The following is a 26,576-nucleotide window of genomic DNA, read 5'->3' on the forward strand; positions in this document are numbered from 1 at the left end:
TTAATATATCCTTTTAAAAAAGCACTGAAGGGCTTCCCTGGTGGTGCAGCGGTTGAGAGTCCGCCTGCCGGTTCAGGGGACGCGGGTTTGTGCCCCGGTCCAGGAAGATCCCACATGCCGCGGAGCGGCTGGACCCGTGAGCCATGGCCGCTGAGCCTGCGTGTCCGGAGCCTGTGCTCCGCAGCAGGAGAGGCCACAACAGTGAGAGGCCCGCGTACAGCAAAACAAACAAAAAAAACACTGAAGTATTTATCAAGGGAAAAAATCACCACTTATGTTACAAAGAAAGTATGGGATTATGTAGTGTATATGTTATGAAGCACAATTATAAAATGAACATTTATGAGCTTAAGAACTAGAGTGTAAGAATCACAATTCAGCTTAAGAAACAGAACAGTACTAAAACTAATATTAGCTTCCTCCCTGATTCTACCCCCAGCCTCCCCTATAGAGATAACCATAATCTTAAAGTTATATTAACCATTCCCTTATAAAAAGTTTTTTCTCACTCATATACTTATGCCTAAATAATATATTTTTAGTTTTGCTTGTTTTTGAGATTTATAAATATGGAACTCTTGATGTGTGCCATCTTCTGAAACTTGTTTTTCACTCAAACTATGCTTCTAAAGTTTATACACATTATCCTAATTATAGCTAACAAATGTTCATTGCTGTAAAGTATTCCCTTGTGTGAATATTTTTTATCACATTTCTTGTGATAGACATTTAGGCTTATCCAGTATTCTACCATTGTATGTGTTGGTATCTTGAATGACATACACAAAAGTTCTTCTAGGATATCTTAGGAGGCCAATTATTGGAATGTTGGGTATATGCATATTCAGCTTTAAAAGATAATTTGTTGCCAATGTGATTGTGATTTATACTCCCACAAGAAGTATAGAGTTTACATTGCTCTTATACTTGCAGAGAACTTATATTTTCATACTTCTTAATTTTTGTAAGTCCAGTAGGTATAAAATAGCATTTTTTCTGTATTTCCCTGATTGATAAAAAGGTTCAGTTTTATTTTAATGTTAATTTACTCTCCTGATGCCCTTGTGTTTTACCATACTTTTGGTACTGTGTTATATGACTTTTCATATTGATTTGTAGGAGTTTTAAAAAATATATTCTGGAATATAAATCTCTTGTCCCTCATATATGTTGCAATTATCTTCTCGGTTATAGCTTTCTTTTTGCTCCCTTTATGGTGATTTAACATGACGTATTACAATTACCTACTTATCACTGAACCTACCTCACCAGACTAATAGGTACTAGAGGTAAGACACCATACCATATTTTATTCATTTTTGTTCCCTAACATCTAGCAAGTACTCAACACATAGTAGTGCTGCTTAGCACATACAGTTGCTCACTAAGTGTCTGATGAATGAATGACAGGATGAATGAGTTGCTATGACTTTAGAAATGGTGAATCAATTTTTTGTGGTCAAATTTCATTTTATGCAAATTGGCTACACCATGCTGCTGAATCCAACAGAGTCAGAAAGTATACATTACACAATTTCCAGTAGTTGCACTTCACAGGTGGGTGTCAGACACAAATAAGAGGTGACAGATCTTCAGATAGGTGGCAGGATGTCGTTTATAAAAATTCATTACCAGCTCTGAGCATTTGGCAATGTTCACTTTTCATTCTTTTCAATGCACTTACAGTTAACCAGACTCCCTATTGTGGGATAGTATTTAGCCTAAATTTATCACAAAGTTAGAAGTGATGTTAAGATGCAAGATATGGATTACATATTACAATGGATATGCAAGATTCATGGTTTGTGTCATTAATTTGAAATTGGTTACCTTTTTAGTAATGGTGTCCGGAGGTACATCCCGCCTCCCAAGAGGATAAGGATTCCACTGGCCACTAGGAGATACATCTTCTTGTCCATTGTCTAAAATGTTGCTTTGCTGGGACGGGGTCTATTGCAAAAATGGTATGGCATTCTTTAGTGATGTAATAGAAGTTTATCATAGTTTTCTGAAAAGAGTCCCTCATGATTATGGTAAAATTAATTTTGTTTAATCACAGAAAAACATATATCCTAAACTGGAGGTATTATTATATACTATTTACGTGGTAAGAACTGTAAATTAATAGCTTTTTGGAAGCAGTGAGAAAGTCAATTAAAATAACCATCTTATAGTTATTTACTGAATTTTAAAGAGAAGTTTAAATTTACAGTACTGGAATAAAAATAATCATTATAAAATTAACCAATTGTTAAAAACTACAACATTTAAAAGTTGCTTCATTTGTTTCTTTAGTGTGATCTTACCACTTGGAATATAAACTGAAACCATATAATACATAGTATGTAACTTCCAATATTCCAAACCATAACCTGAAACAAATTTTATAAGGCTGTATTGATTCGGGGAGAATGTGTCTTGCACTAATCCAAAATGGTATTAACACTAGCATAGTGCTAGATTCATGGCACTCTGACATTATCTACAGATTGCTTAGAGGAAAGATTAACACATCAAAAAATATTGTGCTGTTAGAATTTCAGTGTAAATAAATCATAATTATTTTGATTCCAAATTGATTTATATAGACCATTTATGCATTAAAGTTTACACTCTTCATATATATTTTATTTTTGGCTGATTTACTGCTTATTATTTTTAACAAATAATAATACTCCTGTATTTATTGTTATTACTACTAGATATTTTGGGAGGCTTCTGTAGTCTGACCTGAGTAACAGAAAATAATCATACATCATCAGAAAGATGGCATCCCGTGTTGGGATACAGTAATGGGATATTTTTCCTGTCGAAGCCGATTAACTTTTTCCATAGGCTTTCTCCTCCTCTAACCTACGGGATATACAAGTACTGCTTGATTTCCTGGGGAATTCTTATGTGGTGAGATATTATACTCAATGTTTCCTATGCCATTTTCTCCACATGTTTTGGAGGATCCCTATGGATAAAGAAAGCCTGGTTAGAGAGTGTATGTGCAGCTCTTTGTGTGAAGAATGGTCCTCCAACCCTGGAATGAGGGAACTGGGCCATTCTCTTCATAACATGGCACAGATGGACTGCTTGCCAGGCTTCATCCAGTTATATGGAGTGCTCCTTCCTAATTGTTCTCCTTTAGAAAACAATTATATAACCACCCTATCTGCATTTTGACTACATGCATTTTTAAAAAGCATTGCTTGGAACTATTTAAAAATAATATTTGTTATGACAAGATTAATTAAACAAAATTAGATGAAATTTTCCTGGGGTCTAGTGGATATAGTGAAAAGTAAGGAAATAATTCAATTTTCTTCTTTGGCTTTGGCCGTGTGAATTCCTTTTTCATGAGCATATCAGCAAGTATGAAAAAAGAGAAAAAAGGTACTGAATTGAGGCTCCTGGGTTAGTTAGGAATGAATTTACATGTGTTTGTTTGAAAATCAAATAGAGGTAACATATTTAAAGTATATATTACTTGAAAATAACCAGACAGCTATTCAATGACCATCTGTCTGATTTCAAGCATTAATTTTCTAATCTTTACCTTTTAGAGATTAATGTTTGCATATGCCCACACATGATTTTTCTAGCATATGATAAATCAAACTGTTAAAATTAAGCAGTTAAAATATAATTATGCAGGGCAGACACTACTGGACAGTTTTCTTCTTGAATTTTTAGTACTCATGTCTTTTCTGGTTTGGTTTCTTTGCCAATGAAGTGGGATAATAAATATATTCAACTAGGTGGGTCTGTGGAACACAGATTTTTGAGAAGTGGTCAGAATTCAACACATATAATCCTTTTTTCCTCCATATCATCTTCATCTCCATCTCTATTTCCTCCACTAAACTCTCTTCAGCTGCCCAGACATGACTCCTACTCAGAGAGCAACTGAGAATTGCAAGATTCTTTTCAATGCAAAAGAAGGCTAAAACCCTTAGTCAAAATCCTAATATCATGATAATGAGATTCTTCATTAATTTAGCAATTAATCTCTCTCTTTTTAAAATTAGAATTAACAACCGCACTAATTCCTTTATGTTACAGGGCCCAAAGAGAACATAAACATGCAGACACGTGAAAAAAATACTTTGACTAGACACCAAAATTAAAGGAATTTCCTGAAAGCAATTTCCTTTATTAATTTCAAGAATGCTCTGGCCTCTTTGTTTTTCTGAAGTGAGACACCCTAGGGGTGACTTAAGTTTGCAAAAAATAGACTGTGAAAACAGTTTATTAATGTTTGGGAAGGAAGAACCCAAAAGAGAATTATGTAGTGGGTTCACATTCTTTCTCAAAAGGAGTGAGTATAGCTATTTACAAAAAAATGAACTTCTGATAAAGTGCTCCTGAGCTTTACATAAATGCAGTTACTTAGTTGTTAAAATTCTATGAAAAGTTACAAGGAGCAACTGTCACTATTGAATTTTATTATTTCAAAGAAAATAAGCAAATTGAGGTTCAATTATCTTTAGTACCACATTCTAGTTATTTTCTTTAGCTACTTCAAAAGATTAAGAATTAGTCTTTTCCTCACCACATATGACCAATTAAATATAAGATACGTGGAAAATCATCACAATATACCATTCCTTCAGCTTCTAAATTCTGTAGATCCTTAATATTTCAAAATAAAAGAAAAACTCATCAATGTGATTTAGTGAAAAGTCAGAAATTATATTTGTTAAGAAATTCGGTAATGCTAGTAGAAGTTTTGCTGAACAGATGCTAATCCCAAAGACGACTGTGGACATTTGTAGATTTAATGTTTATGATTTTGACTACTGTGAATGATCACAAGCATCTATTGGAAGGAAGAAGTAATTTCTAATTTGTTGAGACATAAATGTGCATGAATATGTATCTCTATGTATCTGTGTATGCATGAGCATGTATATGAGTGTATGCATGCAGGTATGCATATGTGTGCCCATATGTGAGGATATGTGTATGTAGAGGATTCACATGTATGAGTAAATGAGCTTAGTTGATCCAGTAGCTTTGCTCTTGACTGTTAATTGATGGGTGCACTGAAAGCTTGGGAGATTCACTTACGGCATTTAGTTGGAGAAATTATATGAGAGTGGTATTAGAATTTGGCACTGTGCAAAGGTCTTGGGATATATTCCTTAAGAACTCAAGGATCTATTTTGCTTAGTAATTGGCACATGGTTCACAGAGGGCATTACCACAGCTTCAAAAAAATGTGTGAAAACAACTTTCCCCAAAGTATTTTCTGTGAAATTATTCTTTTTCTGCATATTTTTTGAAAAAAGTAGATTATAAAGACAAATATACACCAAGTTTGGATCTTAATTATTATGATTTCACAGTGTTCAATCTGAAGATGGTAATGTAATGTCCAGATTATTTTAAAGTTAGTATTTCATTATATTGGTGGGGAAGCATCTGTATGAGTACTAAGCTTATTTTGGTAATTTTAATCCCTGCCTATGAGGATTTATGTGGATTTGCAGGCTGAAGGCTTTTTTCATAATTAGAAAGATAAGTGAATCCTTCTTGAGCAATAGGTAGCAAAATCAGTAGAAACTATAGGCATAAGCCACCCCAAAGTGCTGCAGAAATATTGCTTTGCTTTCAGCAAACAAAACAAAACAAAATAAAGCAAAACAAAACTGGAATTAAGTAAGTAACCTTTGGAACTAGGGTGAACGAATGCATATCAGATATTGTTACTATTTGATCCTGAGTCACTTGCATAGGTCTATAAGAAAGGACGTTAGAAATTTGAAAAGAATTTAGGTGCAAACATTGCTATCTAAACTCTAATTCAAAAGACGGTGGAATAAGTATCAACTAATAAAACAGATACTGAGGCCATCTTCTTCCAGGCAAAATTATATGAAAAGATCATTGAATACATATATTTCCATAATTTCAACTTCCCTTCCTCTGAAATTGTAATTTATATTAGTGTCTGTTTCAATAAGCCAATAAGCAGTACATACTATGGTGTAATATTATGTTGGTAAAAGTTAAAAAAAAAAAAAGGAAAAAAATTATCAATTTCTCCAGTGTAGAAGAGACCACACTATTTATATTGGCAGCTGGACACCTGCAGATGGGGAGTTAGAAAAGACCAGGGATTTCTTTCCCAGCCTTGCATGTCTCTGGAGCAGGACTATTATGGATGATTAAGTTGTGATTTTCTTAGATTCAAAACCTTTGATCTTTTCCTGCTACCAAACATATTTCTTGGTGCTACTGAGTGCTCAGGAAATGCAAGTGGATCTTAAAGAGGGCAAGGTAACTACTAGCATTTATTAAGCTCAGCTAAATAAGAGAGCACTGTATCTGTAGCACATAGGGGATGATTTGGGTCATGATGTATTTTAGATTAGTTATTATGTTCTACTTGTGTATTCTTTTCTCCATCCCATAAGATCTACTTTTCTGGATTGTTGTGAAGATAATATAATTATGTATATGAAAGAGCTTTATCAACTATTATGAATTACAGTCTATGAAAATGTCCAATTTTATAAACATTTGAGAAGACATCATCATATACAAGAAATAGGGACTTGAGTGCTAAGCAGAGTCGGATTCAAATTCTACTACCATGCTAGGTGTAGTGGTTACAACAGTAAAACAGTGAAAATATAGTTGAGTTCTTTTATGTAACACATGAGTCTCAGTTTCTTCTTCTATACAATGGTGAGAAATAATTCCATTCGGGGTTTTTGTGAGGGTTGTGCAAAAACAAAAAATTTAAAGTATCTCATGGTACTATGTACATAGTAGATTTCCAATAAATCCTAGTCTTTATTCTTCTCCTATCAAAATATTTATTTTTTCTACCATTAATCTGGATAATAAAAATGACAGTTTGAACTGACATTTTACAATATTATATTTCTCTTTGATAACATAAAATTTCAAGACATTAGCTAAGCTCAATTACAACAGAACACATCCAAAGAAGCACATTGAACCATCAATAACGTCATAGAAAGTTGTCTTAAATGCTTTTTGGAGAGGCAGTGAATAAATGACAAATGAATAAATGAATGAATGAATGAATGAATAAGTAAATAGAGAATACTAATAATTTATAATTTAATAGCTGACTTATATGTCTTAGATGTTCTATTTATAAATACTATTAAATTTTTTATTAAACTAGAGTAAGCATCAAAAGATGAAAATATTAAAGGAAATTAAATTTATTAAACTAATTTTGTGGTTTTCTTGATTTGCATTCTGTTAATATCAAAACAGGTTCTGTAAAATTACCATAGAAAATATAATTTACTATCTATAATACAGAAAGACTATATTTAGCTTGTAGTCCATGAAAAATGTACAGTACTCGACCTGGAATATAATAAATATGAAAAAATAGAAATATTCAAAACACATAGCAAAATCTGGGAGAGTCTTTTCTTTTTATCCACATAAATATTCACTGTGTAAATACTTCAAGTTCAGAGTTCTTCAATCTTTATTCAAAAATAGTTATATCTTTTAAGTAGTTTATTACAAATTTGTTTAAAAGAAAATTGAGAAAAAATTATTAGATATGTTTTGGTAGTCTAAAAAAAAAAAATCCAAACCAAAAAACAAATAATTTGCTCAGTCAGGACCTCAGGTAGTGCCCTTTTGTCAATTACCATAATGGAAGGATGGGGAGGTAGGAATCACAAAAAGGTGCCCTCTCTGGGTACATAACTTGCAAGAAGACAATCTCAGTGTAACAGAGAAAATACAAAGAGGTGCTCCTTTCTTCTAATTACAAGAGGTTAAGTCTTGCCAGCAGAAGGTGTGGGGAAAGGGTCTGGATTTCAACCCCTGAATGTTCCCTGGGGAGGGCACCACCTATACAAAAGTATGCTGCAACTCCATACCCAGTTCTTAACTGGTAATACGTGAAAACATTCATTTAGATTCCTTAGGACACTTCATTTATTCTTTCTAGGACACCCCAAAGTCATTTACCACAGTACTTAACTAGAGATAGCCAGTGTTATCATTCAGCAATTTTATGAATAAAAAGATAGCTCCAGGATTTTCACAGGAGAATGAACAGTTTTTGTCAATTTTATCTACTGAAATATTTTTATTTTGATCTTACTCTATATTTTAGTGCAATTCTCATGGCTAACAATCATTTAGAGGCTGTAATGATATCTTAAATAGCTGATACTAATTTTTATTATCTTAAGTGGCAAGATGAAAGTGCTGTAATAGGTTTTTATGTATTTGTAAATCAAAGGAAAATAATTTTTGCCTATCTCCTCTCCTGGTGAGAAGGGCTCCAGGAAACTGAGCCTCAATCATAGGACCGGTTATCAACGGTTAGTGGAGAATCTGAAAGGCTGCACCTTAAGAGAGGTTGACCCTAAAGTTTGGCAGAAAAACCAAACAAATTTTCAAATTAAGAAGCTCTGCAGAAGAGATATACGTGAGCACAAAGGCAAAAGGGCAGAGACTTAGATTGGAATCCATGAAAGGAAGTAGAGCATGGAGTAGTCTTGAAAGTGATTAAACATCCAGTAACCACACCTGATAATGTTCCTGCACTAGCAACAAGGTAGCAAAGTTGTCCAGATGCTGAAATGTCTACAGTTTACAGGGCTTAAACTCATCATTTGGGTCATAGAATCTTTTGGGGGCAATGGAGTAGTTGCCCTGTTTATTTCCATCCCTTGCTTTCTTTCTTCTCCCTTTTATTTATTTATTTTTTGGTGTGTATAATAAAGTATTGATGATAATTCATTTTGAGATAGACTATTTAAATACTTGAATTACTCTTTTTTAGGGGGGCCTGGATGGCAGCTTATTTATTTATTTGCTTTTATTGAAGTATACTTGATTTACAATATTGTGTTAGTTTCAGTTGTATGCAAAGTGATTCAGTTCTATATATATGTGTGTGTGTGTATATACTGAAATGTATATATATTATTTTATATATATTCTTTTTCAGTTTCTTTTCCATACTTGAATTATTCTTGGTTTGTAATTTAAGGTAGTTTCCAAAAAGAATTCCTTTAGGTCATCTCTGTGCCCAACTGAGTAAGGTTACAATGTCTCCAAATATAACTCTGCAATATTTCTGTTACAGATCATCTTAGAGCTATAGTAATAGTTAATGAATCCATTCTATAGGGTACCCCCCAAAACATCAGAAAATTAATATAGCAGCACAGAGGTACCTAATTTATATCTGGAGAATAATTTATACATTGAGAAACAGTGCTTCAAGTGTATTACCATTTTTCAGGCACTGAATATATCTATATTATCCTATAGATTGATGAGAAAATAGGGCTAAAAACTAAGCAAAATAAGGGGTTATTCATATGATATAATTTCAAGGGGTTCAAGCAATAGCTTCTTTCATACCAAGATCTCTCAAATCTGCTCACTGTATTTTGAAATTCTATGATTGTAGTTTAAGGGTTTGATTTCTGTTTAATTACCAAGCTCTCCAGAAAAGGTGTCTATTTAAGTTGTGATGGCTCATCTGTTCCTTAGTGCAAATAAGTTTCAAGATCTTTTTGAACACTGGTTTTGTTAGGGCAGAAGATGAAAGCCCTGGGCATCTAAGAGGACATGAAGAACAGACTAGAGGCTCCTGTGAAAAGGGTCTCACTGATGGGAGTGTGCGGGAGCCGACTTGTACTAGCTCATGAGAGCTGACTATTCTCAGTCCCAATTCTGAGTTCAGTGATGTCAAGTTACTACTTTGAAATTGGCCAGAGAGGGAGTGTTTTATCACTGACATAGGTAAACACCATAAATCAGTCATTTTTCTCCCTGGAGAGAATTACCTACACAATACTGGTCCTGTAACAGGAGACTGAGGACAAGGAAAATAATTTTCAAAAGTTCTCAATTAAGTTAGCTTTTTTTTCTTTTCCCCAAAGTGATCATGGGTGACAGAAAAGCTGTGAATTTAAATGTCTCTTTAATTTTATTACTCTCCTCAGAGTAGGAAGCAAACTATACAGAGCTAGGGGCTGTTATTAAGGCTAATTTGACAATAAAACATGAGTTTGTGGTCTTATAACACTCACTTTCCTGGGATGGGATTTTGCTTCATATGTTCATTAATTTGATTAAGAGAAGAGTGTTTGGAGGCTACCATCATTTTGTTATCCTTACTTTTCCATTGTTTTTTTTTGTAAAAACTTACTAGGTTAATGACTACATTAATAATATAGTCATAATGACATATTGTGTGAAAATGACTCATTAGTTTCCATCGAAAGGTAACTAAGAGTGCATTAGTCAATTTAAACAGGTAAAATGTGTATTCTCTGTTTTGCCTGAATAAAACAAGCAGAAACGGTCCTTTGACAATGGAAATGTTTCCTCTTACAGTATATTCTCTTTCAAATAAGCCTACATTTTCATTTAAAATCATGTGAACTTTCCACTTTTCCATTAACCCAGGATGAGTAAAAATTTGCTAGCTAAGCTACAAATTTGTTTCTCATGTTTTACTTCTGTGTAATATTTCCTACAAAAAAAAATGGGCTAAAGAAGTATTTAGAAGTGCTAACCACTTAATTTTCATTCTAATTTAGGACTCTATGTCTTTTCCAAAGGAGTCAAGTGAAATCCAATAATAATTTCTTTGTGTATGTGTGTGTCTCTTTGTTTTGTTCTTTTATTTTTATTATTTCTTTCACTTCATGAGGATTAAAACTGTAGTTCACATCCATTCTCTATCTCAGCTCTTGTACTCAACCAGCGTTTATTTAATCTTTTCTTCTGAGAATTCCTTACTTATAGCTAGTTCATTGGTACATTTAAGACTTAGATTAATTGACCATCACTGTGTGGGTTTATTTCTCAGCTGTCTGTTGCGTTCCATTGATCTATGTGTCTGTTTTTATGTCAGTGCCATCCAGTAATAATTTCTAGTTCTGTTCTCAGAATGCATCAGCAAGAGAATATAGGGTGGTCTCCAAAAAAGTAAAAAAAAAAAAAAAAAAAAAAAAAGAAAGGTATATATCAATACATACATATACACACAGAAAAGAAAGAGAAGCAAAGAATAAAAGAAAATGAATAATAAGAAAAAAATGAGTCTTAAAGCAACACAAAAAGTCATGTACCTGCTCAATCCAAAAAACAAAGCTGTTAAGCAGGAACCTGATAATCAATCTAGCTATAAATATTCATTTAGCAGCTAAGAGTTTGGGCTCTACATTGTTTGCCCTTGTGCTTTTTGGACTCCTGAGAGTCTATAAGCAGGGCTGTATGTACAGCCTAAACACATTACGTGAACAAACAACATTAATTGGCTTTGGTATGCTGACACATGTAGGGCAGTCCATACTTACTTTCTGAAGAGGTAGTTCTTGTAGATCAAATTTAGACTTAGTCTGCAAGTTTAAAGTCATGCTTCTGCCTGCATGCATTGCTGAAATACCTCCATAGGGCAGCATGCCAAGGTTAACTGTGCTGTGTTTGTAAGCAGCATTCTGAGTAGAGGAAATAATCATGTGACAGGATGTGAACACATGCTCAACAAACTGATTATTACACGAACATGTTTAAATTTATAACATTTAACTTAAAGCAGGCAAACAGTAACTTTCTTTTTTAAACATGCATTTGATCAGACAGAAGCATACAGTAAACAGTGTTAGTTATGCACATAATGAGTACCATCCAAAACTACAGAAAAGACAAAAAGCAAAGATAACATTTGTTTTACATTTGCTGCTAACTCAAAGGCATAAAATCTATCTCTTATATATCATGATTGTAGTGACTTTGGGCAAATGTTCATCAGTGGCGGTCTATTAATTCAAAAATTTCAAACAGCGAGGTCTTAATCAAATTTTGTCAGCTGCAAATCTCATGGTCTCTTTCACATTGTAAGATTAGCACATACAAATTAGCTTAGCTTATAATTCTGCCTTAAAACGAATACACTGAAAAGTTAAAGCCAAAATCAGTTGCTTTTATTTCTCTGTCTATAGGCATAATTATGGCAACTCAGAAAAAAGAGCTGGTCAAAAAAATCAGTCAATCTGACCAGTGGATGATTGAATTTGCTTATTAGTTTAGTTAAACCAGTCAACTTGTATGTGAATCCAAATATTCTAACTTTTTTGTTGTTTCTTAATTACATTTTTAACTGGAAAAATTTCATAATGAAACTAAAGGAACTATGATTTGAACTATTAATGCTATTTATCTGATATACCTAAATACCTATAGAACATTCTAGTGATATTTGCATTGTAGCTACCCTTCAGTAGGTGCATCTAAAGTTATTCCAAGTGTCTGATAGGTAGTTTGTTTTTTTCTACAGAACTTCATTTAAAAATTAAAACATTTTGTATACCCTGTCATCAAATAGTTTCCATCAGTACAATCTCTACTTTCCACCTATCATGGACATGTAATAATTGACAGCATTTGGCCCTTTTAAGTAATTCTCTTAATTTGGAAAAAAAAAATCTACAGAAGTTAACTTAGTACACTTTTTAAAACTGGATATTATTGAACATTAACAGCAGGCAGCTATTCTATTCTGAGGGCATTTTTGCAAAGAAATGATTTTTAGCACCAGAATTCCATCAACTGAAAGACTATTAAACTCCTGATGGTGTGCTGTCTACTAATCATATTTGTTATGGATCCCTGATTATTTCATCCAGAGATTTTTTTTCATTGTCACCATGCCAAAACTGAAAAGGACACTGAACATTTCAATCTAGCACTTGAATGACTCCTTAAGGGTTAAAATGACTCCAGTCTAGTGCTCTCTTTGCTCTTATGGAAGAGTAGCAGTCTTAGACATATGGGTTCATGTTTTCATTTCTCCCAGTCAAATGGGGCTGTATAGTGGAAGCATGAGCCTTGAGATAAAACCAAAGGAGAAAACAAGCATCTTTAATCTAGGGTAGTACTTGGAGCTGCCTCTCCAAGGTCAACACCGAGCAAGATCTTTAACCAACATTATGTAGAACACTTAAGCTTATCCAATGTCCAGGCTTCTAGGCAGTTCTCTTGTATGAGGAATGGACAAAGATCTTGTAGTTTCTAATGTGACTGTTTGATTTCCAGGATTCAAATCACTCAACTAAATTTCACTGAAAGGAAGCACACTGTGTCTGGGGCAATCTGACTTTGGGCAGAATGTTAAAAACAACAGTACAGAACTATTTTTACATAACAACTCTGTGTTCCAGCACCCTGAATTTATCTTGTTTTAAGTTTTAAGTTAGATACAGCCTGAATAGTTCAGTAACTCAATTTAGAGAGGGAAAGAAAAGTTACTTGGAGAAAAGAGGAAGAGCTTTCAGGATTTGATAGCTTGAAGCAATATTCTAAGGTAATTTAATTTCATGGAATTAAATGAGAAGCTATTAAATATACATTGAAATTGCTCTGAAAAATGAAAGACAGACTGAGGGAATTATAAAGACAGAGGATACGTGAAGACTAACTAAAAAGGGAGGTATTGTCACAGTAATGGAAAAATACATACAAATTTACTTTTAGTTATCTGGATCTGGGACAGGCAGGACCTCCAGACTTCTGCTGATCCAAATCCCCCTTCCCCAGTCCTATTTTCCTCTCTCCAAATTCCTGCTCCAACTAGAGGAGTCACCTACTTTTCAGTAGCTCTGATCAAAGGAAAGGAACCATTTATTTGGGAAACCAGTAAATAAATGATGGTACCAAGTGCTTAAACTTTTGTCTTTTCTTTTTCATGCTTTGTTTTCACTCACTCCTTTGTTGCCTCAAATTACTAGTCATTGTATATATGCTCCAAAAAGCTTCTTATAACCTTTCTTGGCTAGTTCATCTTACCCTGTTACGTATGGTCGTGTCTACACGAGGCCAGAGTTCCCAAACTGTACTGTTTTATTTGGCCCCAAATATTTTCGCCCTCCAAGTTATCTGTCTACATGGAGGGTATAACTTGAGGTAAGGCATGGTGACAACCGACCAGGTGTCTCCCACTGACAGCCAGTCATGAGGCTTTGATGAGGCTCCCTTCAATGGGACTGAGCACACCTATTTGAAACAGACATTCTGATGAAATATTTTGCAAGGCAGAACCAGTTTCCACATTGAGAAACTAATACCCAAACCCACATTTATTAGTTCACTCTTTCCCTATAAATAATTGTTTTCTTGTCATGTAGACACGACCTACAAACAATATAATTATTTTAAAAGAGTACACCTGAAAACATAAAATTCAGCATTAAGAAAATATATAATAAATGCAGTGACCTGTGCTTTTAGCAGGACACCAAATGAAATAAAACTATTGAGTGAAACATTCTAATGGTATATTATACCCAGATCCCCAATTTACACTGAGCATTTAAACCTAGAAATAGAGAACAAAAGGCCCTATTTTCACAAAAAGGACTTTTAAGATTCTAAGGTCAATGCAGAGTACACAAAGCCCTCTACACCAAAGCCGCAAAGTATCAATACACTCAGTGGTGATGGTCAATTGATCATAGTTCTAGAAAATGCAGACTTCTCTTAGAGAGATACAAACAACAACAAAAAGTAATTCTAGGTCTTCTACAAGTTTTTTTTTTTGCTCTCCTCAATTGCTATGCATTTCATGATTTGCTGTGATTCAATTTTTAACTGCATTAGGATTAATGTCCCCCCCCTTTTTTGCTGCAATATACACACTAATTTGTACGTTTGTAGTCTTTATAAAGACATCATCTATTTTTGTTGTCTGTAGTATGATTTGAATTTAACCATTTCTTTCTATATGAAAAGCAACATTCTAAATGGCAGGATTTTCATTGAATAAAATAATGTGTAGGAGGGCATTCAATCTCTGCTTATTTTATTTTTCTGTTTCTTGCTGAGAAGATTATTGCTCATTAGAAGTAATAACTTTAGTAGTCCCATAGCAGTAACTATATGCAAATTGTATAAACAAATTAAGTCTGATTTTAATATAAGTGAGTCTGTGCAGAAAGGATTAGAATACTCACTTTTTATAGATTCAATAAAAATCATACTCTTTAGGTCACTAGAGAACAGTTTTGTGTCCTAGGAGATGCATTTTGCCTTAATGGCTAGAAAGCAATTGAAGCACTATCCCATATAACAGAGTCGAATTCTTTCTTACTAACCATATTTAGGACAGTTTTGACAAATAATTCACCTATACATTATGAACTCTCAAAGAGCATCAAACAGTATCCATGAAAAACTATTATGATCAATTTCCCCACAATATAAAGACAAATAAAATGCTAATCATCTATTCATTCATGTAGTTCATGCTTCACTACATGTGCTTAGAAATGCCAATAAAGTAAAACTAAAGGCAGGAGGGGATATTCTTACAGAGAAATGCCAAACATACCCTGTCTAACCTTCTAGCTTCTATATGTCTAAGCAGCTGTTGTCTCCAGTCTGCAGGCATTTTACCACAGCTCTCCTCTCCCTTCACAGGAGTAGGCCTCGTCTTTATATCACTGTTATCTGATGGCTTGTCACCATAGTTACCCAAGTTATAGTCAGATGGTATTTTTTCCAAAAGAGCTGCCATAGTAGGCCTAGCTGAAACTGGCCTGGTTTGGGAGGCACCATAACTCTCTGTACTGTAGCTTCTTGCAGACAATGGCCTCCTTTGGGTAAGGTTTTTAACTGGAAAACTTCCCGCCTGAGCTTTCACTTCTTGATATGAAGGGTGTTCATCTTCATACCTGCCATTCCTTTTCAGGAACTGGGACTCAGTCACTGAAACGCTGCTTTGGCGATCCAGACCTGCCCTATATGGAGGTCTGCCGTACCTATCATTCGGAGGCAGCTCGTGAGGTTCACTGACCCTTCTAAACATGGCCATTTCTGTGGAACTCGCCAGGGAGTCAGCTCTTCTCAAGAAGCCTGCCCTGGCACCTTGGCTTGCAAACTGGGCATTTACCACAGCATCCTCATTAACAGATGGCTGAGAAAATGAAAATATTTGCTCAATCGGTGGGTATCCTCTGTAAGCTCTAGGACTAACCAAATCCTTGGTGATGTTTTTGCCCGGCTGTTGCACGTACTCAGGATTGTGTTGAAATGGGGGCGGTATCCTCTTTTCAGCTTTAACCTCCACTGCTCCTTGGGGATTGAAGCTTTGGTCAAATTGATAGACTTTTTTTGTCATGGAAGCTTTTTGTTGTTGTGGCCCTTTACAACTTCCATAAGTGAGCATCTCGTCATCCAGCATCGGGACTGACTGGCTTCGAGACATACTGGACATACCATGCTCTGGTCCCAACATTTTGTCAGGTCGTTCGTGACTTCCTAAGTGATCACTCCCAGAAGCATAGTTTTCTAATGGTATATTATAAACCTTGTATGTACCAACGTCAATCTCATCGATACTCTGTGACTTCTTGAATTTATTGGACTTGATGTCTTTCATTAGTGGGGAAAGCCTCTCTGTGCTTTTGCTAATTGAAATAACACCTTTAGAAGATTCTGGGTGGCAGTGGATTTGAGAAAAGACATTACTGAGACTCCTGTTGGGATTAGAATCATGATACTCCCATGGTACTCCTGGAGAAAAAGGACTAGGTATTTCAGCAGATTCTTTTATATGTTCTTTCCTTTCAGGCAATGGGCTGGTGGTAGGGGTTGTCTCTAATTTGGAAGGAAAAGCAGTCCTGTCTTCAAAAGGACTAGGGGTTCTGGTCCAATTCTGCCAAGGATTGGAAGGAGGCACTTCTGTTTCTGGTGTGTGTCTGTGTGTAGACTGCTCAAGTTCCAGGGGAACACCAACAATCCTGTCCTGCCTAATCAAAGGCCTGCGTCCATGAGAAGATGTGCTTCTAGATTTTGAACTCAGGAGAGGATTATTGTTGGCATTCTCGCCTGTGGTTTCCTCTGCAACAAACCCGGTGTTATCATAATGTGAGCCATCAGTCCAGTTGTCAGTGAAAGTGTCACTCAATGGCAGCCGGTCAGGACGCTGTGGTAGATTCCCTGGGGGGACAGCCTCCCGCTGGCTGAGCAATGGCTTTGCATCAAGAGGCTGTGGGAAAGATTGTGCAATCCTGTGAACACAATGGGAAGAAGAAACCTGAAAATGAGGAAGATCTGGGTCTTTGCCAGGAAGAACACCCGGCCAGAATACCACCATCCTTTGTTCAACTGATCATTCATCCACATCTCAATTATGATTAACGATAGCATTATTATTCCATGTCCAAAAAGAGTCACCCCTTTACCCTGCTCTAAATTTTATTTCTTCTCAGTTATCATTACCTTCTAATATGCACAGTTTACTTACCTGTTATATGTCTTGTGTCCTCTGCTAGAATGTAAACTCATGAGGGCAGAGGTTTTTTTCTCTTCAGGCTTAGCATAGTGCATGGCACATAGTAGGTACTAAGTACATATTTGTTGAATGAATGAATGAATGAATAAATGAGTGAATGAAAGAAATATAGATATTTTTAGTAATGGTCCTGAAACCTGTCTGATAATTAGAGCTACCTGATTCCTGGTCCCCATGAATTTCTGATTCAGTACATTTCCAAACTATTAGTTGAGAGTACATTTCTTATCAATGCTTCTTATATCTAATGAACCCAAGTTGTCTTCAAATAACATATTTGAGGGCCAGGTATTAGAAGACATTAAATCCATTGTATAGTGTATGCATTCACATATCTTTTTCTAGAATGTAAATTAAATTAAATTAAATAATTAAATTAAATTAAATTGTGAGTTCTGGTCATTGGCATGTTTATTCTGGTGACCACAGTATCTCTACAAGATGCTCATTTTTCTAAGTTTATTCTAAACCATTTGCACACTAATGATATTGAATTATATATCTTTTATTAAAGATTTTTAAGAGCTTTTGCTAATTGAAAAAAAGTGCATTTAGAAGGCATCTTCCAAAAGTACCTAAATCAGTCTCAGCTTATATAACAAATAATAAATTTAGAAACTGAAAGAGTTAAGATTTTTATCATGGGCATCAATGAGTAGAAATAGTTATTCATCAATTACCAAAGAATATATTGTTAACAGTATTGACATTATCAGTAAAATCTGAGTGAAAGTCATTGACTACCTATATCATATGACAATTTTTATTTGCTATTTGTACTGTGAAACATAGCAACATGTTACAAAACAAGGGAATCAGCACTGGGTAAATGCTACTTCATTGAGTCACTTTATTGACCTCCATAGCTTTTGATTTTAATATATCTGTAAAATGGAAGTAATATAGAGTAGGAGCAATTTTGGAAGGATTAAATACTTTTACTTTCACTCTAACTTTTCCAGGTGGTGATAAAATGATGATGATGAAGATGCTGATGAAAAGTTATTGAATGTTTACTCTGTACTTGGCACATTAGTGCTTTCCATGAATCTTTCTTTAATTCATAACACCATTTTGGATGGTGAATGTCCAAATGTGTCACAATTATGTACTGAGGCAAACACAATTTTTGATTAAAAATTTTTTGGGTTCTATCATCTCAACCTCTTAATGTACTACCCTCACTCCCGTAAACAATGGTTTTGCTGTGTAAAATGGATTTATCCACTCTTGGAAATCCCAGGGGGACTACATTTGCTTACCTGCCCCTCTGTCTTCTATGCCACTCATGTGCTGAATACAATCCCCAAATTAAGAAGATTCCATTTTTTTAAAATGTTGCTGAAAATAAGCATTTGGGGACAGAAAAGAGGGAATTCTAAACACACCTGTTACCCCACAAAGAATTATGTACTGCCTCTTTAGCTGTGGTCTGCAAGGACCCCACTTTAACCCGGGTGTTAGAGGATCCTGAGGAAGCCTGGGAAGGCGAGTAGTCTGAGTAAGTGCCTGAGGAAACACTGTTATTCAGACAGTGAGTTTTGTCAACTTCAGACTCATCGGTTGATTCTGAAATGTAAACAGGAAATTATTATAATGCTGTGAACATTGACAAGTATAAACACAGAAAGGCAAGTATGAAAAACAGCATACCAATGAATGTTAGAGATACATTTTTATAAAATATTTCTATAGACTATGGTATATCATAATTTACAACTGGTGATTCATCATGCACATGCATTTGTGGCATATTTTCCACATCAGGTTCACAATGTTACCTTTTTTGTCCTTCCCTAGCAGAACAAGTTTGGGTGGGTACAGAGGGGTCTCAGCTAATGAAGGGTGAAGTTCCCCAATCCTCATTTCATTAGCTGGATGAACAAAAGAATCCTGAGAGATATAATAATACAGGACAAGGAAAGTAAACATTTAAACATTGGTTAACCAAGATGGCAATATCTTTATTTGGCTCAGATACAAGATGGGACTCCAGAATTTAATTCACCGTGGCGCACTAGGAGAAGTGAATCATATGTATCTCTGAGGTAAGCACTAAAATGTTTTGTTTTTCTAATTTAAATGAGTCCATTTATTCATCAGACATTTTTTGAAAGCTGTTTATATGCCTGGCACTGTGCAAAGAACTGTGGAGTTTCCAAAGAAAGACAAAATGCCACCAATGCCCTGGGGGAGTTTACAGTCTAGTTAGGGAGATAGATACAACTCATAAAACAGGACTGAATTATAATAAGTCATATATAAGTAATACAATACATAATCTATAACATATAAACATGTAAGAGTTCTAAGGAATGAACTCTTTTAAGAGTTCTAAGAGGAATATATTACTGACCAACTAGTTTTTTTTTTCAAATATTAACAAAGTTAATGCACAATTGGGCCCTATAAATACTGCTTTTACTGCCAGTCTCCCTCTTAATTCCTACTGTTTCCCAAGTGATCTTCTCAGTTTCTTTAGTTTTACCATGCCTTCTTCCAAAGGTTTCCAGTTTTCTCATGATCAATCTAGCCCGCTAAATCTTCACTCTACATCCTTTCACTCAGTATAATGAGCAACATTGGTATAAGAATATAACTTTATGACAAATAAACATATTTAAAAAAACCGATGAATTTTAAACTTCTGTAATTCAAATTATTATTCCTGGTTAACCAGGTAGTGGGAGGACATTAGGAAAAGCAAAATTCTCACTTCCTTCTAGATATAAAAATGGCTTGTTTACACTCAGGAGTAAGTAGTGATATAAATTTGTACACAGCAGTTATCTTTCTGTCTTTTCCCCTTAAGCTCAATTTGAATTCAAAGAAGAATTTTCAGTTTTTTTCATTCATTAGTACTTGTTTGTTTGAACATTAATGTAATACATTTAGAAGTATTTTGTTAAATTGGAGAAAGAATACACTTGAGGACAAAATATAATAATGAAATGGTTCCTGCCTTATAACTAATTGGTTGGTAATATCAGATACAAACTCTTACTATACATTTTGCCTACCCCCGCCCGCCACCGCAAACCTGGGTATATCTGACACTTTTTTAAAAAAAATATTTCAGTGGGAGAAGACTGGACGATCATCTAGTCCAATCCTTTCATTTCCTAGAGGTGGATTCTGAGACGCAGTGAGGGCCAGGCTTACATAGATAAGTAGACAAAGATCCAGCATGGAGGTAGGATTCCTTTGGGCTCTAGTCCGATGATTATCCCTTACATTGCCGCCTCCTGGTTAGCTCAGCTTGAGCATATTAGAGACTTAACATGCAGTATTGTATATATTTGAAGAGGAATGGAAAAGAGAATGGGATTGATGGAAATTCTGGAGATGAATAGGAAAATCTGTGTTTTCATGGATTTTGAAAATTATTTCAAAAGTTTAGCATAAGAAAATTTGGATATAGTTTTGAGTTGAGAGAATAGAGTAAAAGCCTTCACACATTTTTAGAGACATGTATTAAGTAGAAGCAGATGCAATTTTGAGAAATGGTACTATGAAAGGCATAAAATATGTTAAGACTTTCAAAAATTTTTCAGTTACAAAGTGGCATATTTCTGTTTTATTCCTGCTTTACCACTTATTAATCAGGTTGCCTCGAGCAAGTCACTGTAACTCTCTGGATCTTATTCAATTTATCAATAAAATGAGGGTAATAGATAATAAGAATTAGTGCAAATTTCTGTCTAATACTAATATTCTATAAATATCAATATAACTTATTTGTTGAAATAATATTTTAAAAAGGAAATATTCTTATGACATTTTAATATAGAAGTATAAGCATTTTGTTTTAGTCAAAAACAAACAAAATAGTTGTATAAGCACAGAAATGTAAATATAGTTAAGGATTTCACTACTTTTTTTTCCCCTTATGCCTTACATATTCGGTACTCAATTTATCTTTTATGTATAGATCAAACATTTACACTTGTATCTCACAATTGTGACTGGAGCTCTGCATGGCAGCTATAGTTTGACTTAAATTCTAGTCTCTGACGCTGCTCAAGAATTTCTATTTTGAATCAAAAAAAAGCCCTCATGACTGGGAAGAATGATATCAGCTAATCATGAACTTGCATCTCTTCTCTAGAATTCTGTGGCCCTCCACCTAGGTAGAGGATTACTACTGAAGCAAGAGTAATGGGTTTACACTGACCCAGTTAGACTCTCTTATCTTTATGAGCAAAATAATGATGATGATGATGATGATGATGGTGGTCATCAGTTAAGAAGAATCTATTACCTGTCTACTATTGTGTTACTATGCTAAACACTATACTTTATCCCTGTTGATTATTTAAATGATAATCTTATTTTTATTGTTATTTATTATTTTAAGTTGTTTATTATTATCACCTTTGTTTTACAAGTAAAGAAATGGAAGTTCAGAGAGGTAAGCAAATAATTCCAAGTCACAAGCTTAATAGGTGGTAGAGCTGGGATTTGAACTGGAAACTGTTCTTCTTGAAGGTCTTCTATGGAATACTGTATATGCTATATTGTCTATCCTAAGAAAAGCTCACTTCTCAAATGGGCTTCACATAACAAAGTTAACTACCCAACAAAGGAAATTAATAATTGGCTTTGCCTCTATAAAATCTTTTATAAATAGCTGGAAGAATCAAGTTCATGTTGGAAAAGTGGGTGAAGCTTTTGGGACTACTTCTTTGGGTGAAGACAGTGGAAGTTACTAGTAGGGAATCAAATTTAGTGGAGTTCCCATTATAAGTAAATTGAGCCATATTTTTTTTCTGGTGAGGGGACAGAGATTGAGGGGAAAGAAAAGGTAAAAATTTTTTTGTTTTTTTTTAACCCCATTGCCCTTCCACTGGTCAAACTAAATCTTGGCTGATACGGCTGTAGTGAAAGGGAGCCTAAAGCCTAAGGTAGAAGTCAAAGGGGGAAGAAAGCTTATGCCTGAGCTTTCGAGTCAAAATAAATAAAGGCATTAATAAAAGCATTTAAGGAAACTTTCAAGGGTAATTGACTATTCTCTTTTTCCTGGAGAAAGACGTGATTCCTCTACAGAGAGAAATTGGACTGAGTCTCCTAAGAAATGGAAAAGTGCCTTCCTTTATGAAAGTGGTTAATGCAAGCTAGCGACTCACAGAAGTATTAAAGGAGAATGTGGCAGGGTCTCCCTCTCTTGTGGATGGGAAAGGAATGGTCATTTACTGCAGCTTTCCTCTGTGCCACAAACTGTGTTCAGAACTGTTATAAATATTTTCATCTGATTTCATCTCCGCAAAATCTCTGAAAGACTGTTATTATTATCTGTATTTTTAAAGATAAGAAACCAAGGCTCAGAAAGGTTTCAGTGACTTGTCAAGGTCATACAATTGGTAACAAGGTGGAGTCAAACTTTGAATTCATGTCTTCTACACTTAAGTCCTTTCCCCTGTTCTGAAAACTGTGCTCTTGAGGCACTCACAGTGCTGTTGCTAATTCACAGGGACACATGGTTTACTTTAAATATTTCAGGGGAAAAAAGCAATACTTGACATCAGTCAGATACTGTGAGAACTGCTACCTTGAGGTAGCTCTCAGTTTCAACATTAGATTGCACATTTCTTTTGATTAATAGTCTGTGTGAATCTGGGTTTTTGGTGGTTGCTGTGATAAAAAATAATCAAGTGCCACTCGAAAATCAATGTGAAACAGAAATTAGAGTTGTAGTACCCAATATGATTCCAAGGTTTGAGAAGGTAGGTGGTGTCCAACAGGTGCACACATTCCATAAGTAAGTAGTTTTGGTTATTTAAGAATGAACTAAAACTATTACTTTCTCTTTCAATTTATGTGTATTGTTTTTTCAAATAACCACTAAGTGGGGCATAAGTATTTACTAAGTTGTTCAGACCTAACAATAATAATTGGAACTGTTAGGTATTTCTTGGCTATCACTGTACATTAACCCCTGATACTTTTGAGCCTTTGAAATTTTGATTTTAAGTCTCATAGGCTTTGATTTTTACATATAAATAAAATCTGGCTCCTTAAAAACTGTTTCTAAGTCACCCAGTCTATGGTTTTCTGTTATAGCCATCCAAATGGACTGATACTGGGGGAAAAACAAATGTAATCTCCACAAGGCATGTATGAAGGAAAATGGGAGCAGAGGAGAACCTTCATATCTCTCTGACCTCCTTGTTCTCATGGCTCTCTTGGCCATATTCTCTATGTTAAAACTCTTGGCATAGGGTTGCAAATAGAAAGTGATCAATAAATGATATATCTTTCCTTTTCCCTCTTTCTCTGCTGCATTTGTAACCTATTTACCTTGCTTCTTCTTTCTGTTTTCTGCTTTTGCCTCTGCTTACCTCTGTTTGTTTTTTCTTGGTTTTCCATATTTAACAACATGGATAAATATGTCATACAGTGTGTGACACCGTCTTCCACCTTCTTGGTAGCATGATCTAAATAATGATGACCCAAAAATGGCAGGCACAGGTAAAACATATAATAAAAATGCATAGTATACACTGATCAGCTAGACACTTGGTTATTTGTATTTATTATATCTGGAAGTAGAATAGAATTAGGGTCCCTTAATTTGGATGCAGTAATGAGAAGGGAGGATGATACAGAAGAGGACATCTCCTAGCCCTAGGATGGCTAAAAGTTGGGCATAGAAGATCTAACATCTCAATTTTAGAAAAAATATTGATATTATCAGTGAAATTTCTATTCAAGAGGAAAAGGCTAGTAGATGAAGAAAACTAAGAAAGAGTGGGGCGAATCATAGAAATAAATATGAAGCTGAAAGTTGAGCTTCAATCTTACTTAGCTTGGCTACTTTAGCAAATTAAGAAGATTAGATAGGCAATACAAAGTCACTATAGTGTTTTTTTTAAGGAGGACAAGATTAGATGTGTGTTTAAAAAGATCATTAGCAAGGCAATGGGGGGCTTGGGACAAGGTAAGCCAAGAAATTGACAGTTTTTACAGAAATGCAGGACAGAGTTGAGGACCTGAAGAGATAGAGGAGATACACTTAGATGAAAATGTATAGGAGTTAGTGATTGGAAGGGGCAGGGAGTGGGGAGAAAAAAGGAAGAAGAAATCAAGATGCCTCCCAAATTTCTAGCTTGAGTGAACCGGTAGATAATGGTGCCAGCTGAGATCAAGACCAATTATACTGAAGCAGAAGCAGGTTTGAGGAGGAAACATTAAAATTAATTTGGATTTGTTAAGTTTGAAGTGCTTGTGGGACAATTTTAAGATTTTTTTTTACTATTGGGATATTATTAAATTCATGACCAAAGCCATCTTTTCTTTGTCTCATCTCTCCCATCCCTGTATTAAGCAATTTTAGGATCTACGTATTTTGCAGTAGTTATTCAGTTTGTGGTTTATCATGACCTTACAGTTATCTTGATGTTAAACTGTGATGACATGAGATATAAATATAAAGTGTATGTGTATTTAGGGTGTACCCACTAAATGTTAGTTTTCCTCCTTTTTATATTATTGCAGTATCTTAGAGATAAAAGTATATTGCTTTGCTATAGTATATCTGTAATGTTTTAGAGATGAAAAAGTATAATAATATGAGTTTTATAAGCAAAATGAAAAAAGCAATGAAAATAAATATTTACTTAAATTTTCTTCCCTAGATATCCAGCTATATTCCTCTCTTTTGGGTAAGGCTTGTACTTCCACTGGCAGATATGCACACCACGCTTATTTTTGCTTAAGCTTTCTTTTCTCTTCGCCTAGAATGCCTTCTTCTCTTTTTGACTTTAAAAGAATCACCTAATCTTTAATATGCAGTTCAATCTTAAGCATTTCACATAACTTTTAAAGTGATTGGCAGTGACTGCTTATCACTCCATTTTCTTAGAGTATTATATTCTCCATCACACAACCAACAATGTTATCATGTTTTATATAATACATTCTCTAATGGCTTCATCTGTGTTAAGTTTACCTGGCTAGGCTCTCAATTATTTGGAGACTATTCACACATTTCATATTTCTTTTCTCTCTCTCACAGTGTTTAGCACAGTGCTAAATATACAGTTGGTGTTTAATGCAAAAAACTGATGCTTTGAACACAGATTTGTAAAAGAGTTTTGTCAACCTAGATTTTTGAGCAGTAGGTATAGGAACTTCTAGATGTACTCATATCAATTATGTTTCTAATGAAGATTAAAAGATGATAACCAAATTAGCTGAAGAGTAGATGAAATAGTACAGAGGTGGCATAAATGTAGTTGAATTCTTTTCAGACCACACAAATTGATGAAGATAAATATCTAGTTCATTCTAAAATATAGAAATTAAGCTTCATATTAGATTCTGTAAAGCTAAATTTCAAAGTTCTTGCCCCTTTTTATATAGTAGTGTTTCCTATAAAGGGTGTAACCCAAACACAAAAACATTTTTAAAAATTGGCTCTAAATCTGATCAAGAATTTTACTGATATTTGCATAATAATAATAAAAACTTCATTTAGGTTTTTCTAATGACTCATACAATAAAAGTTTGGGGTAGTCAAAGGAATATCATGAAAATGATTTAATGCACTTACTGGCCAGGCCTAACTGGGTGAGCGAATTATTCCTTCTGTGTGTATTGGAACTTTTGGAGCTGTATTAATGATTTTATGCCATGAAGGTGCATTTATTGAATGCAACCCTCATAGTTTGGAAGAGTAGAGAGACTCATTTATACATTAGGAAAAAATGCACTTATCAAGGAAGATCTGTTCAGTTAAAAAAACATATCATTTAGTAATTCCAAAAAATCCAAACCACACTGGCAATTACCAATAACCTTGAAATACCTCCACTGTAATCTCCTTTGGGGCTACAGGCCACTTGTGTTCGTATTTTTCTTTCACAGTTTGCTCCGTGTTAGCAGTTGGATTTGAATTCTCAACACGCACTCCATGGCTTGGCTTACCCACCAGATTTTGAACAGATTTTACCATATTCTTTAAATCCTCTGGGTAAGGAGTTGGATATCGTTTTAGGTTTATTTCAACCTAGAAGTTTGTAAAAAGAAATTTAACATAAAGATACCTTCAGCAAGCATGTTCACAAAACTACTCCATTTTATGTGCAGTAGTATAACCAAATGCAATATAGTGAGTGTTGAGCTGGCTGAAAAACTGTGTTGTAGAGTAGAACACACAGTGTTCTTTTCACATTCTGCCTCCTGGGACTTCTCCCCACCCCTGGCCACCTTTCTAGATTAAAAACAATTTTTGGATTATATCTTATGTTTAGGTCTACTCTAT

General features: G+C 34.7%; 1 protein-coding gene across 1 annotated transcript in view; it reads right to left on the reverse strand.

The window, feature by feature from the left end:
* Positions 1 to 26,576, reverse strand: part of LRRC7 (leucine rich repeat containing 7) — a 507,812-nt gene that overhangs the window by 70,402 nt on the left and 410,834 nt on the right. Inside the window, exons 18-23 of the mRNA XM_060142541.1 lie at positions 26,121 to 26,321; positions 19,096 to 19,207; positions 18,703 to 18,883; positions 15,350 to 17,030; positions 11,322 to 11,462; positions 1,831 to 1,950 (exon numbers count right to left, since the gene is read on the reverse strand). Coding sequence (XP_059998524.1) covers positions 1,831 to 1,950; positions 11,322 to 11,462; positions 15,350 to 17,030; positions 18,703 to 18,883; positions 19,096 to 19,207; positions 26,121 to 26,321 — 2,436 coding nt within the window. The remainder of the gene's footprint in view (positions 1 to 1,830; positions 1,951 to 11,321; positions 11,463 to 15,349; positions 17,031 to 18,702; positions 18,884 to 19,095; positions 19,208 to 26,120; positions 26,322 to 26,576) is intronic.

The sequence above is a fragment of the Lagenorhynchus albirostris genome, chromosome 2 (assembly GCF_949774975.1).
Source record: "Lagenorhynchus albirostris chromosome 2, mLagAlb1.1, whole genome shotgun sequence".
NCBI classification, from domain to species: Eukaryota; Metazoa; Chordata; class Mammalia; order Artiodactyla; family Delphinidae; genus Lagenorhynchus; species Lagenorhynchus albirostris.